Source organism: Anser cygnoides, chromosome 6 (genome assembly GCF_040182565.1).
Source record: "Anser cygnoides isolate HZ-2024a breed goose chromosome 6, Taihu_goose_T2T_genome, whole genome shotgun sequence".
In the NCBI taxonomy this organism is placed as follows: Eukaryota; Metazoa; Chordata; class Aves; order Anseriformes; family Anatidae; genus Anser; species Anser cygnoides.
This window is the reverse complement of record NC_089878.1, coordinates 13,258,902-13,269,966: the sequence shown is the minus strand read 5'-3', so window position 1 is coordinate 13,269,966 and position 11,065 is coordinate 13,258,902. Positions and strand designations below refer to the sequence as shown.

At 56.7% G+C, this 11,065-nt stretch overlaps 1 protein-coding gene across 48 annotated transcripts in view; it reads right to left on the bottom strand.

The window, feature by feature from the left end:
* Positions 1–4,590: 4,590 nt before the first annotated feature.
* PCBP3 (poly(rC) binding protein 3) overlaps positions 4,591–11,065 on the bottom strand; it is a 51,282-nt gene continuing 44,807 nt past the window's right edge. For 40 of the 48 annotated variants that reach the window (XR_010832585.1, XR_010832588.1, XR_010832584.1 and 37 more), the window contains 2 exons: positions 4,992–10,903; positions 4,591–4,794 (listed from right to left, as the gene is read on the bottom strand). Coding sequence is in view for 8 of the 48 variants with exons in the window: in XM_048055539.2 (XP_047911496.1) it covers positions 4,621–4,794 (174 nt within the window). In the remaining 40 variants the exon portion in view is untranslated. The remainder of the gene's footprint in view (positions 4,795–4,991; positions 10,904–11,065) is intronic. The other 8 variants (XM_048055535.2, XM_048055539.2, XM_048055543.2 and 5 more) reach the window with 1 other exon arrangement.

Here is an 11,065-nt window from a genome sequence, read left to right as displayed (position 1 = left end):
GAGCCTAAGAGTATGCTGTCACGTCCCAAAACTACAGACACGTGCCAGCAAAAGACATCCAGTTTCTCTTTGCTCCCTACTCCAGATGAGGCCAGGGAGCTGTGCCCTCCAGCTCTCTCCACCCAGGAAAGGGACCCTTCTCACCCACCCCCATGGTGCAGCCCCCCATCCAAAATGCCCCCTCAACGTGGAGCTGCGCTCCTGTCCATAGAACAAGTCATCCGACTGGGTTTCGGGCTGCCACAGCCCAGTGAGAGCACAGCGAGCAAGTCATAAACTTTCGGTCCAATTCCAGGCCAAAATAGGGTGCAAAAAATGAATGTAATTGGGACTTTTTTTTTCTGTTGAGAAAAGAATAAGGTTGCTCCATTTTTTTCTGTTATTACTTCTTTCATGCAACCTTTTCTTCCCGTTAATCAAGCCCACTAACAAATGGAAAATGCCCTTTGGAGGGCCTTTTGGGAAAATGCCCAAAGGAGATACGAAAATGAGCTGACTTGAATTCCCCTGGGAAAAGCTAGCAGCAAACCTGCCAGCACTCTCATAGCCAAAGGGTTCATTTGGAAAGTGGGGAACAGCTGAGTACCAGCTCCATGTCCCTCAGCTGGGGCTGTTTTGCCTGTTTGCACAGTCCTGGGAGAGGCCAGAATTAACTGAAATTGCCCCCCCTGCAACCACACGAAGCACACTGATACCCAGCTCCCAGCCGGCTGCATCGCCTTCCCCTGGCTCCTGGGGACATAAACTCCTGAAGGACGTGCTAAGGGTTTGGGTGATGGTGTTTGCTGGGAGAGGTTTTCCTCTGCTCTGGTCACCACGGGGTGGTCGCAGGCTGCATCTCCCCAGGGTGGCTGTAAGACCCCAGCCCCTGGAGGTGCACGGCTGCAGGAGCCAGTGTGCCCAGGGGTCAGCTGTGCCCGTTTTCACGTCCCACCTCTATGCTCAGCTGCTGTCCAAGCTGAGCACGGTGCCAACCACAAACCCCGACGAAAAGCGTGTGGTCTGTGGTGTTTCCACACGTGGTGATTAAACTTCCCACAGAGGATCTCTGCAGGAGGACGAGCCCTGGGAGCAGGGTGGCAGTGGTGGCTCCAGCAGTGACAGAGCCCTTGGAGGGCAAAGCCACCCTGCCAACGTCTCCCGGCAGGCACAGAGACACGCGGTGACACCGGGAAGGGTCTCGCACTCCTTCACCTGCCGTGCAGAAAGGGTCAGGGGAAGAGCCAGCCCTTGCCGTGTGGCATCTCCGGAGCACCCCTTACAACTTCTCCTTGCTGTATGGGACGGGACAGCCCAAGCACAGTGCTCCGTCTCTGCCTGAGCCACTGCCTCTCCTGACCTGAGGCGAACTCCTCCATGAGCCGTTTGCCAGCTGGGCTTTGCTCCTCGCAGCATGGGCTGGAGCCAGCCTGGGGGACCATGCCCTCCTCTCCAGCACTGGCAGGGATTGGGACCTCCCCTTCCAGCAGGGACAGTGGCACCCAGCACGCACAGCAACTTTTGGGCACACAGCCCTGAGAATCCTTCCCCCTTCCCCGAGTTCTCTGGGGTCCTCAGCTGCCCACGCCTGTTGGCGAGCATCCCCACCACAGGCTTTCCAAGCCATCCCACGGGGCTGGGGGCTGGCAGTGGGGGGACTTCCAGCATGGGGTGTGAGTGCCGCCCATCGCCACGCTGTGCAGACCCCTCGTGCCCACACGGCATGGCCCTATCAGCAAAGCCACGGCCCCGCGTCCGAGCTGGCTTGGGGCGGGTTAACTTTTTCCCTGTTACCTCACGCTGGCCTCTGGTCCTATGGAAAAACAAACCATCTGGTAATCATATTTCTCTCATAGCTGTCTGAGCCTGCGGGAAAGCTTGGCTGGGTTTCTTAAGAGAGAAGAGCAAGAGGGGAGGCGTTGGACGCGGCGTGGGAGCTGGAGGAGAGGGGATCGCGCCTCCGGCCCCCTCAGCCACCCATGTGTCCCGGGCACAGCCGCACGCAGTCCCCCCAGGGGCCATCCCAAGGACTGCTTTCCCTGAAGGGCACTTCTGCAGGGCTGGATCCATTCTCTGTGGCACAGAGCTGCCGAGCCTGCCCTCACCGAGGCTGTGCGAGCCCCCTGCCTCACGTCTCACCTCTCCCAGGGAGCCAGAAGCTCACCCCTGCTTTCCTTGCTGCCTGCTGCTGAGTGCCCCCACTCTCCCAAGCACGGTTTCATTTTCCCTCTGCGTGGGCAGCCAGCCCTGAGAGGCATGGAGCTCTCTCTTGCTTGCACACACAGACCCCCCTGGTGATCTCCCTGAGCCGGGTTCGCATTGCAGCGCCGCTTGGAGCCGGCCTGACCCGTGCCGTGCTGCTGCAGGGATCCTTGTCCGACTCCAGAGGTCCCTGCACGCCCATTCCCAGGCTGTTCCTGCTCCCATTTTTTCCAGCACGCACCATTTAAACTCACTATTTTTATTCACCCCAGCAGCCATCCCAGCCCACTGGGTGGCTGGGCCCTTTGGGAGCGAGCTTTACTTGCAGCAGGGTTTGCAGCTGAGCTCTCCTTACCGCTGAGCCAGATCCAGCCTGCAGCCTTTTCCTAGAAGTGCGAAACAAGCCAGCTACCCTTCCTGGCAGGGAATGCTTCCCAGAGAGGTGCCAAGCGTCGTCCTTGGCTCTCATGTGGACAACGAAGAGCGAATGTACAACATCCAACCATTTTGCCGTCCTCACACCTGTTTCCCCTGCTCCCTGTTCAGCCGTGGCTGCAATAACGCTGAATGGGAGGCAAGAAGGCAGCAGCCTCTGGCACGGGGCAGCAGCAGCGTGCCCAGGGACCAGCGCTCAGTCCTGGGGGAAAAGAGCACCCGCTCCCTGCACAGGGATCGCTGAGCACAGCCCTGCTGCACGGGGACGGCCGCGGCAGGCTCCAAAATGCCACCCAGCTGCCCTGGGCTGGGACGCAGGCGGGGAGGCTGAGCAGCTCCAGCCCAGAGCGGAGGGGGTTACAGAGCAGACAGCAGACCAGAGGCCACCAGCACACGCCGCAGCCAGGGAAATCCCAGCGGGTCATAAAGATAAGCATCTTCACTGCCTTTTTTATTATTATTAAGAGGAACAGCAAAAGTTAAGCAGGCTGTTTCCAATCCCCAAACACTCACCCTCCTGTCAGCCTGCTCTGGAGGGAGCAAGCCCTCAGCATGGGGCTGGGGGTGCTTCTGGGGGCCTCTTGCTTCAGCTGCTGCCCTCCTGCTGCCCCCCCCCCCCCATACACAGGAGCCCCAAAACCTGGCTTGCAGGCAGGAAGCACAGAGATGCCCCGGGCACAGCAAGTGGCGTGCATCACCAGCCCCTGGCGAGTGTTGGCTTTCCCATCTCACCTCATCCAAAATAAAGAGGGCTGTGGAGGACAGCAGGTGCAGAGTGATGTTTTTCTAGGCAAATTCCCACCTTGGGCCAGATAAATGTGTTTTTAAGGATGGCACCAGCTGACTCTTTACCACGGAAGTTCCCTGGTTTTCTGCAAGCTGGCACGGGTGGCCTTCCCTCCCAGGGTGGCCAGGGGCCAGGAGCTTTGCCACAGCTGGATCACCCATTTTGGGCTGGGGGGCTGGGGAGGTGCATGGTGCCGCACTGGTGGTGGGCGGCCTGGGCAGGGGGATGCTGTGGGGTTCAGATGCCAGGAGGGTTGGGAACGGGCACCCCATGGTGCTGGCTACAAGTGACTGAGACCTCTGGGCTGACCTGCAGGCTGGCAGCAATCTCTGGGGCTGGTGGGATGTGCTGTGGGGCTGGACCCCAGCAAAAGGGGTGAATGCAGCCTGGGCTGGCATAGACAAAGGGGGAATGCTTCCCACCCGCAAGCACAAGAAAAGATCAAAATAGGCATTTTGTCCTCATTTCCTCATCCCCAGTGCTGGCTCTGCTGGCCACGTTTCAAGGACCTGCTGGGGCTGAGACCCCAACTGCATTGGGGTAATGCATGGGGGACCGGGCTGGCAGCCCCATTTCTGCTCCCCATGGGCAGTGTCCTCTTCTCAAAGGGGCACAGTTGGCCGCTGGGCCCAGCAGCCAGCACGGCAGGGAGCGGCAGCACTCTGGCATCGCCCCTCCATCGAGAAATGAAACGCCCTGGAGAAAAGGCATTCCCCGAAATAGCGCTGGGTCTGCTCCAAGGTCCGGGGCTGGCGCGTGGCACGGGGCGGCCGGTTTGAGAGCTGCCATTGTGCGGGGCCGGATGGGCAGCACGCGCCCGTCCGAATCACCCGTCCCCAGGCAGTGACTCACATTTGCTATAAACACATCTCCCAGCGGGTAATGAATCCAGGCCTTTGCTGCCTTTTGGGAGGGCTCTGGATTTTCTTCGCAGCACTCCCCCCATCCCGCTCCCCTTCCCCTCCTGGCAGCCCGGCTCCTGCGCGTGATTGTTTCCTGATGCTGAGCGCAGCCAGGGCGCTGAGCTGCTTTTTCCAGCAGGCTGAGGCTGACTGGCGGGCTGCGTGGGATGACTTTCCACCTTAACCCTTCCGGGGGTCACAGGTCCTCAGCAGCACCCCGCCACCCCATGGCATCCCCCTGCCAAAGCCACGGCCGTGCCAGGCAGCCAGGAGGGACCCGCTCGCTGTGGTCTGACAGCAAGAGCTTTATTGCGTTTACACAGAAAAGCCACGAAATGCATTGTAAAGCAGCAGGAGCCTGAAGGGTGGAGAAGGAAGGCTGGTCTGCAGAAGCAGGTACCACTGGGGTGCCGTGGGCGCTGGCTGCGAGCTGCTGTGTCCGGTCATGCAGGGAAGGTGCTCCTCCCGTGGGTCTCTGGGTCTGGAGAGCTGGGGGTCAACCAAGGGAGATGGTCAGAGCTCAGCTAAGGTCCCAAGCTGGCATTTCCTCCTCCCGGACCCCCCCCAGCCACACTACATGGACACACAGCTCCACACAATGCCCTGAGCAGCTCCAGCTCCGTACCAAAACACCCGCACCCCAAGGGCTGTGCTCAGCACCAAGGGGCTGCACCACCAACACGCACCTCTCCCCGCTGCCACAAATCCCCACTCCCCGGCCACGCGCCGTGCAGAGCATCTCCCCTCTCTCCACGGCCCAAGAGGCAGTAATTGCATCTTTCGCATCATTTGATGCTCGTTGCTGGGGTTGCCAAATGGTGAGCTCGAGCAGGGGCACAGGGGAATCAGTTTTGTGCTCAGTGTCGCACACCCCACTGCAAGGAGCCACGTGCATATGGTCTCCAGCTGCCCTGGTGCATTGCTGCTTTTAAAGATGCTCTGTGCTGTCCTGTGTGTCTTGAAAGCATTCCAGACTGAAATATAGAGCTATTTAAAACAAGAGAAGTAGCAGCATTTGCATGCAACTAAATCTTTTTTTTTAAACAGAGATTGCAGTTTCTCAGCAGTGTAAGGTTTGCATTTTTAACTGGCTTTTGACAGCGCAGTGCTCCCCTGCAGCACTCCCATGGGGGACTCAGGAGCACGGCTGCGTGCTGAGTAGCACACGCAGATATCCCCAGGCGGACACAGCAACTCCTGCCGCAGCAGCCCTGGGCTGTGTCAGGGCACTGTCAGCTCAGGGCAGCCTCCAAGAGCACAGCAGCATCTGGCTGCGAGCTCTTCCAAGAAGGACCCCCACACCCCACACCCCCCAAAAAAACAACAGCCCACTGAATGAAAAATTTCGGGTGACCGCCTCATGAAAGCTGCCCTGCTCCCCTTCGCCCTGGAAATCCTGTTGGATTTCCATCTCACTTTGACCCTCAGCAGTTGGCGCAGCCCTGAATTTGGGTACCCCTGCAAGGGACGGCTGCTCCAGCCCTCCAGCCCACTCCTTTGTCTGCACTCCCCTGGCGCATCCTGCACCCCAGGTCTCATCCGGAGGGCCAAAACCCACAGGGGCTTCAGAGCTGAGCGGCACGAATCCCTCCCCCCGCAGTTAGCTCGCTTGTTGGTGCAGACACAAATGCTCTCAGACACAGGCTTTCCTCCAGGAACAAACAACGCCGCTGAGACGCTGCCTGCAGGGAGACAGAGCACAGCACGCGGGGAGAGTTTCAAGTGCTCCAGCCCTCATGCGCAGCCCGGCTTTCCCTTTCGGGATCAAAGCAGCTCCTTATAGAAACAGCATGTGGGTTTTAAATCAGCAACAGGCCGAGGTTCGGCATGGGGCTCAGCTCTTGGTGCAGCCATGGAGCCAGCACCAGGCCCGTCCCGCTTCACCCAGCTGGGTCCGCTCCCCGCGCGGGGAGCCGACGCCAGTGCTTTTTCTGGGAAGAGACATCCCTGTGGCTGTGCTGCGTAAACACTGGTGTGGGAATCCTGAGCCGTCCGGGTTTCGCGCTTGGCTAGGTTTAGTCTGCGGGATGCTTTCGGAGTGATTCGGTGCCGCTTGTTCCTCTTCGCGGGGCTGAGGCGGGGGGGGGAGGGCGCACATCTGGATCTGGAGGAGTTGCACATCTGGTACATTCAGTACTTCCTAAAAGTCACTGCCACGTTACCCTTCAGATGGAGGCCTCAGGCTTGATGCATAGCACAGTGAATTAAGATCCACAGCTGCCTTTTTTTTTTCTTTCCTTTCCTTTCCTTTTTTTTTTTTTTTTTTTTTTGAAGTGGAAGCAAAAATAACCCTCTCAGCAGAGCTCTGCTGTTGAACAAGGGAGCAGGGGAATTGCACCCAGACCCTGACCTTCCTGCAAATCCTTCCACCCCAAGCTCTGCACCGGCGCCAGCTGCCACTGGAGAGGTCTGGGGCCGCCGGGGAATTTCCCTGGAAAACATCCTCCTGTTGCGAAACGCCAGCCCAGCAAGATCAAATGTGCTGGGTCAGGCCAGCTGTAGCCTGAGCCTCGGCTGTGCTGGGACCCTCCTCCCCGGGTGCAAGCAGCATAACCAGAGCGTGTGGTGGGACCGAGGGCAGGGGTCCAGAGGGCTAGTAGCCAGCCTGGCCATGCACGAGTGCCCAAATGGGCCAGGGTGTCTTCAAGAAGGTCCCGATGCCGGTGGGACAACCCCGCAGTGGGACGTGGCGTTGGGCTCCTGCTAGGCATCCGCATGGATTGGCACCGGGGCAGACGGAGTCACAGAATCACAGGAAGGTTTGGGGTGGAAGGGACCTCAAAGCCCACCCAGTGCCGCCCCTGCCGTGGGCAGGGACCCCTCAAACAGAGCAGGTCCCATCCAGCCTGGCCTTGGGCACTGCCAGGGATGGGGCACCCACAGCTCCTCGGGGCAGCCTGGGACAGGGCCTCACTGCCCACATAATGTACGATTTCTTCCTTATTTGTAACCTAAATCTCCCCTTTTTAGTCTAAAACCATTACCCCTCGAAACACCCAAATATTGCCCGTGCCTCGAGTTTTGGGGTACCCTCTCCTTGCCGATTTAGGGTACCCCAAAACTCGCAGAGCACAGCCCATCGAGTGCATGGATGGCAGGACGGACGGACGGACGGACGGACGGGGCCAGCACAGGGCGGGACGGGACGCGGGGTTCGCGGGGAGCCGGGGACGGGAGCGGGGTGCGCGGGGCGATGGGGACATCTAGTGACCGCGGCGGGAGCGACAGGGGCCGGGGGCTCGCCCTGCCCCGGGGACCCTGCCTCTGCGGCACCGAGCGGGGAGTCACCCTTTCTGACGGGCCGTCAGCCTGAAATTAGCATAATTGAAAGTGACTGGCATGAATACATTATATATTTAAAACAAACAAACAAACAAGAAAAGCAAAAGCAGCAACAACAAAAAAACCCACCCTGAGTTACAACTAAATGAGAGCGTTTAAATTTAAAATCTCTCCGGTGAAAGTCACTTTCCCGTAGGGGAAACAACCTTTTTTTTTTTTTTCTTTTTTTTTTTTTTCTTCCAAATACAGCCTATACAGCCTAGGAAAAAATGCACGTACTAACAAGCCCCTCACTCACTTTCGCACTTTCGGGAGCGTGACCTGGGACAGATATGAGGGGGAGTGGAGACCTTCAGTGGAGGCCCAAGGGGCAAAGAGTGGTCCTCAGCCCCACCACACTCCACAAACAGGGGCAGACTGAGGCTTTGCACCAATTAATTCCTGCCAAAATCCCATTTTCCCACAAAATAACCCATTCCCAAAGAGTTTCAGTAATACTCAGTCAGCGACTTCCAAAAATGTTGAATCACTCTGGATAAAATTCATTGCTTTGATAGAGAAAAGCAATGTATTAAAGCTCTTCTGTTGATTAACTGTGACATCCATGTTGTCTTGAATATTCTCCGCAGTGTTAAAGTTGTGCATATATTTCTCCCACGGACATGGCTGTGGATGCATTGCTGTAGCATTTTTAGCTCACATTAAGTGCAAAGCTAGGACATACCACAAGTAAAAGCAAAACATTGTGGCTTCTTCCAAAGAAAGCAGCCAATCTTCATGCCATCTCCTTCTGAGTTGTACCAAGGAATTCAAAGCCGAATTTGACACATCCCTTGTGATTTTGTTGCTATCGTTGCTGTCATCAGCATGTCCCCAGCAGGTACTGCAGTGGTTGCTTAATCAGCTCTCTCTCCAGGCCTCGTTCAATCCCAGACAGTGATGGATAAGTTGATAGATTCCCACATACCACTGGATTTTTGGTTTGATTTTTTTCTTGATGTTTTTGCTGTTGTGGTGGTGGGTTTTTTTTTTTTTTTTTTTGCTTTTTTGTTTGTTTGTTTTTCTTTGCACACTAACCTTGGAAGTGCTCAGCCCCCTTCCCACTCTCTCTCTTGCCTGTGTGTGCAGGGGGCAGTGGATGTGGCTGCACCCCTCTCCGGCACGGACGGGTCCCTGGCAGTGGCTGGCAGACAAGCCTTTGCTTTGCAGAGCCCCAGCCTGGGTTTATCAGTTTCTGCACGCCCGGCTTGAGAACACCCCCCTGGCTTCATTTGCAGGATGGCTGGCATTTCCCAGCTGGAGTTGCTCAGGTGGCTTTTTCCATTGTAAGTGCTCTCTCGATAGCTAAAACAAAAAAGCAGCCTGTAGCAGAGCAAAAAGCAGACTTCTGATCGGTTTGGTGGATCAGGGCTCCTGACGGGGAAGGCCTGGGCAGGGGAAAGCATCCCTCTCCAAGGACATCTCCTTCTGCCTCTACCCCAAGGCCGCTGCTGGGACTGGGGCACACACCCACACCCCTACAGCTGGGAAAAACGGTGACGGAGACCCCGCTGCGAGGCCCTTCGGTGCTCAGCAGCACTTACCCCACGCTCGACTCGCTGCCCGCACCTCCGGCAGCAGCACCAAGGCAGCGGGGAGACATGGCTCCCTCTGAGCCCTGCCTGAAGCACCTGCGCACCCCCGGCTGGGAATACGGGGTGCTGCACAGCACACCTGGACGCCGGGCCAGGCAGCAGGAACAGCTGAATGCGATCGTGAGCCTGGCTCCAGCAAGAGCCCCCTGCCACGACCGCCCCTGCCGGTGCTGAGCGCCTGCGCTGGGGGAAGCTCTGCAGGAAGGACAGAGGGAAAGGGCATCCACTCCTGGGGCTCGCTGGGAAAAGCAATATATTTCCCATGTTTTATGGTGCAGAAATGTCTTGCAATGGTTGCAGTACGGGGAAAATGTGTGCCAGACATTTTGTACGGCATAGATTAGCTGATGGAAAATATATTTGTTTCCTCTCTTGAGAGGCAGGAGAGAGATGCAAAGCCTGGAAGCAGAAGGCAGGGGAAGGGCTTGGGGCACAGACATGGCAGATCTGTCCAGACAAGGGGATTGCGAGAGCTATTTGTTGTCCTGCCATAAGTTGTATACTAATCTTTGGGAAAACCAAACATTGTGCAAGCCAAGTACACTCCCTGGTAAAAAAGAAAGCCTAGAATCACTCAGGAAGTGCATTGTCGCCAACTGGTACCTTTCCTAAAATAAAATTATAATAAAGGAAAGGTTTGGTACACACACCCCACCTTCCCTCCGAGCTGCTAGGATGGAGAAGGATGTGGAGGAGACAGTGGGGTGGCCCAGAAGAAGAACAGTCGGAGCCCGATGGTAGCAGAGCTGCACAGACATTTATTGAACACAAACACTGACGAACACAGCCGGCTCGCAGAGCTTCCTGAGCTATTGTCCAAAGGTTGCTCGTGGGGATTGTCAGAGTGCTTTCATGGGCCCCTGGGGGTGTGAATCCCATACAGCTGAATTCTTCCCGCTTCCAGTTGCTTGTTAGTTAAAAAAAAAGGGGGATTGTGTGTGTAAGTGTGTGTGTGTTTGAGAGAGAGAGGGAGATTCCCTTCCTTGAGTATTAAAAATGGCTTGTCTGGACCCTGCCATGCTGCAAAGAGAGACGTCTGTGCGTGAACCCATGCATGCATGTAGGCTTGGCTCCTGCACTTTCTGCTTCCAAAATAACACAGGGGTTAAAAAACTACGCCTTATCCTCAGGGCAGGGGTAAGAGGTGGCAGAGGGGAGCCAGGAGGGGCGAAGCGAGCAGAGTGGGAGCACCGGGGGGACCGGGGAGAGGAAAGTGAGCACAGCTCTGGGTGGCGTCACCATGCCATAGGTTACAGCGAGAGCCGCCAGGCTCAATGCAAACCTCTAGGTAGCTACACTAGGCTGACACTAGAGACCCGTCGTCATCTTCTCGAGTCTCACAAGTGGAAAGCCCCCCCCCCCCCCCCCGAAAGTAGAAGAAGTAATAACACCGTACGCTGAAAACAAGGACCATAACCAAAGAGTTCGGGAGCGGTCTCAGGAGCACAGTAAGGAGGTCATAAAGAAACGTTCCGGTGGGTGCATATGTGTGTGTATTTATATATATATATATATCTGTTAGTAAAGAAAAGAGTATCTGTGGAGGTAAGGGGAAGACGGTAAATGTACAGGTTGTACAGGCTGGGTGGAGTGCCCTTGGCTGGAGAGGGTCGGGTGGTGCGGAGTGGAGGATGGTGGGTGGAAATTAGAGTGCGCCCATTCCAGTGACCTCAGACGTCAGCCTAGAATAGACAGGGGCAGAGAGAGGGTGGGGAAGACAAAAACAAGCGCTTAATAAACGGAGTAGAAAAGAAAACGCAGATCCTCCATGGCAGCGCTGCTCCTCCTGCCTACGTCCCATGGGATGCCCGGCAAGGCACCCTTGGGCTCGGCGTTGTGCAGAT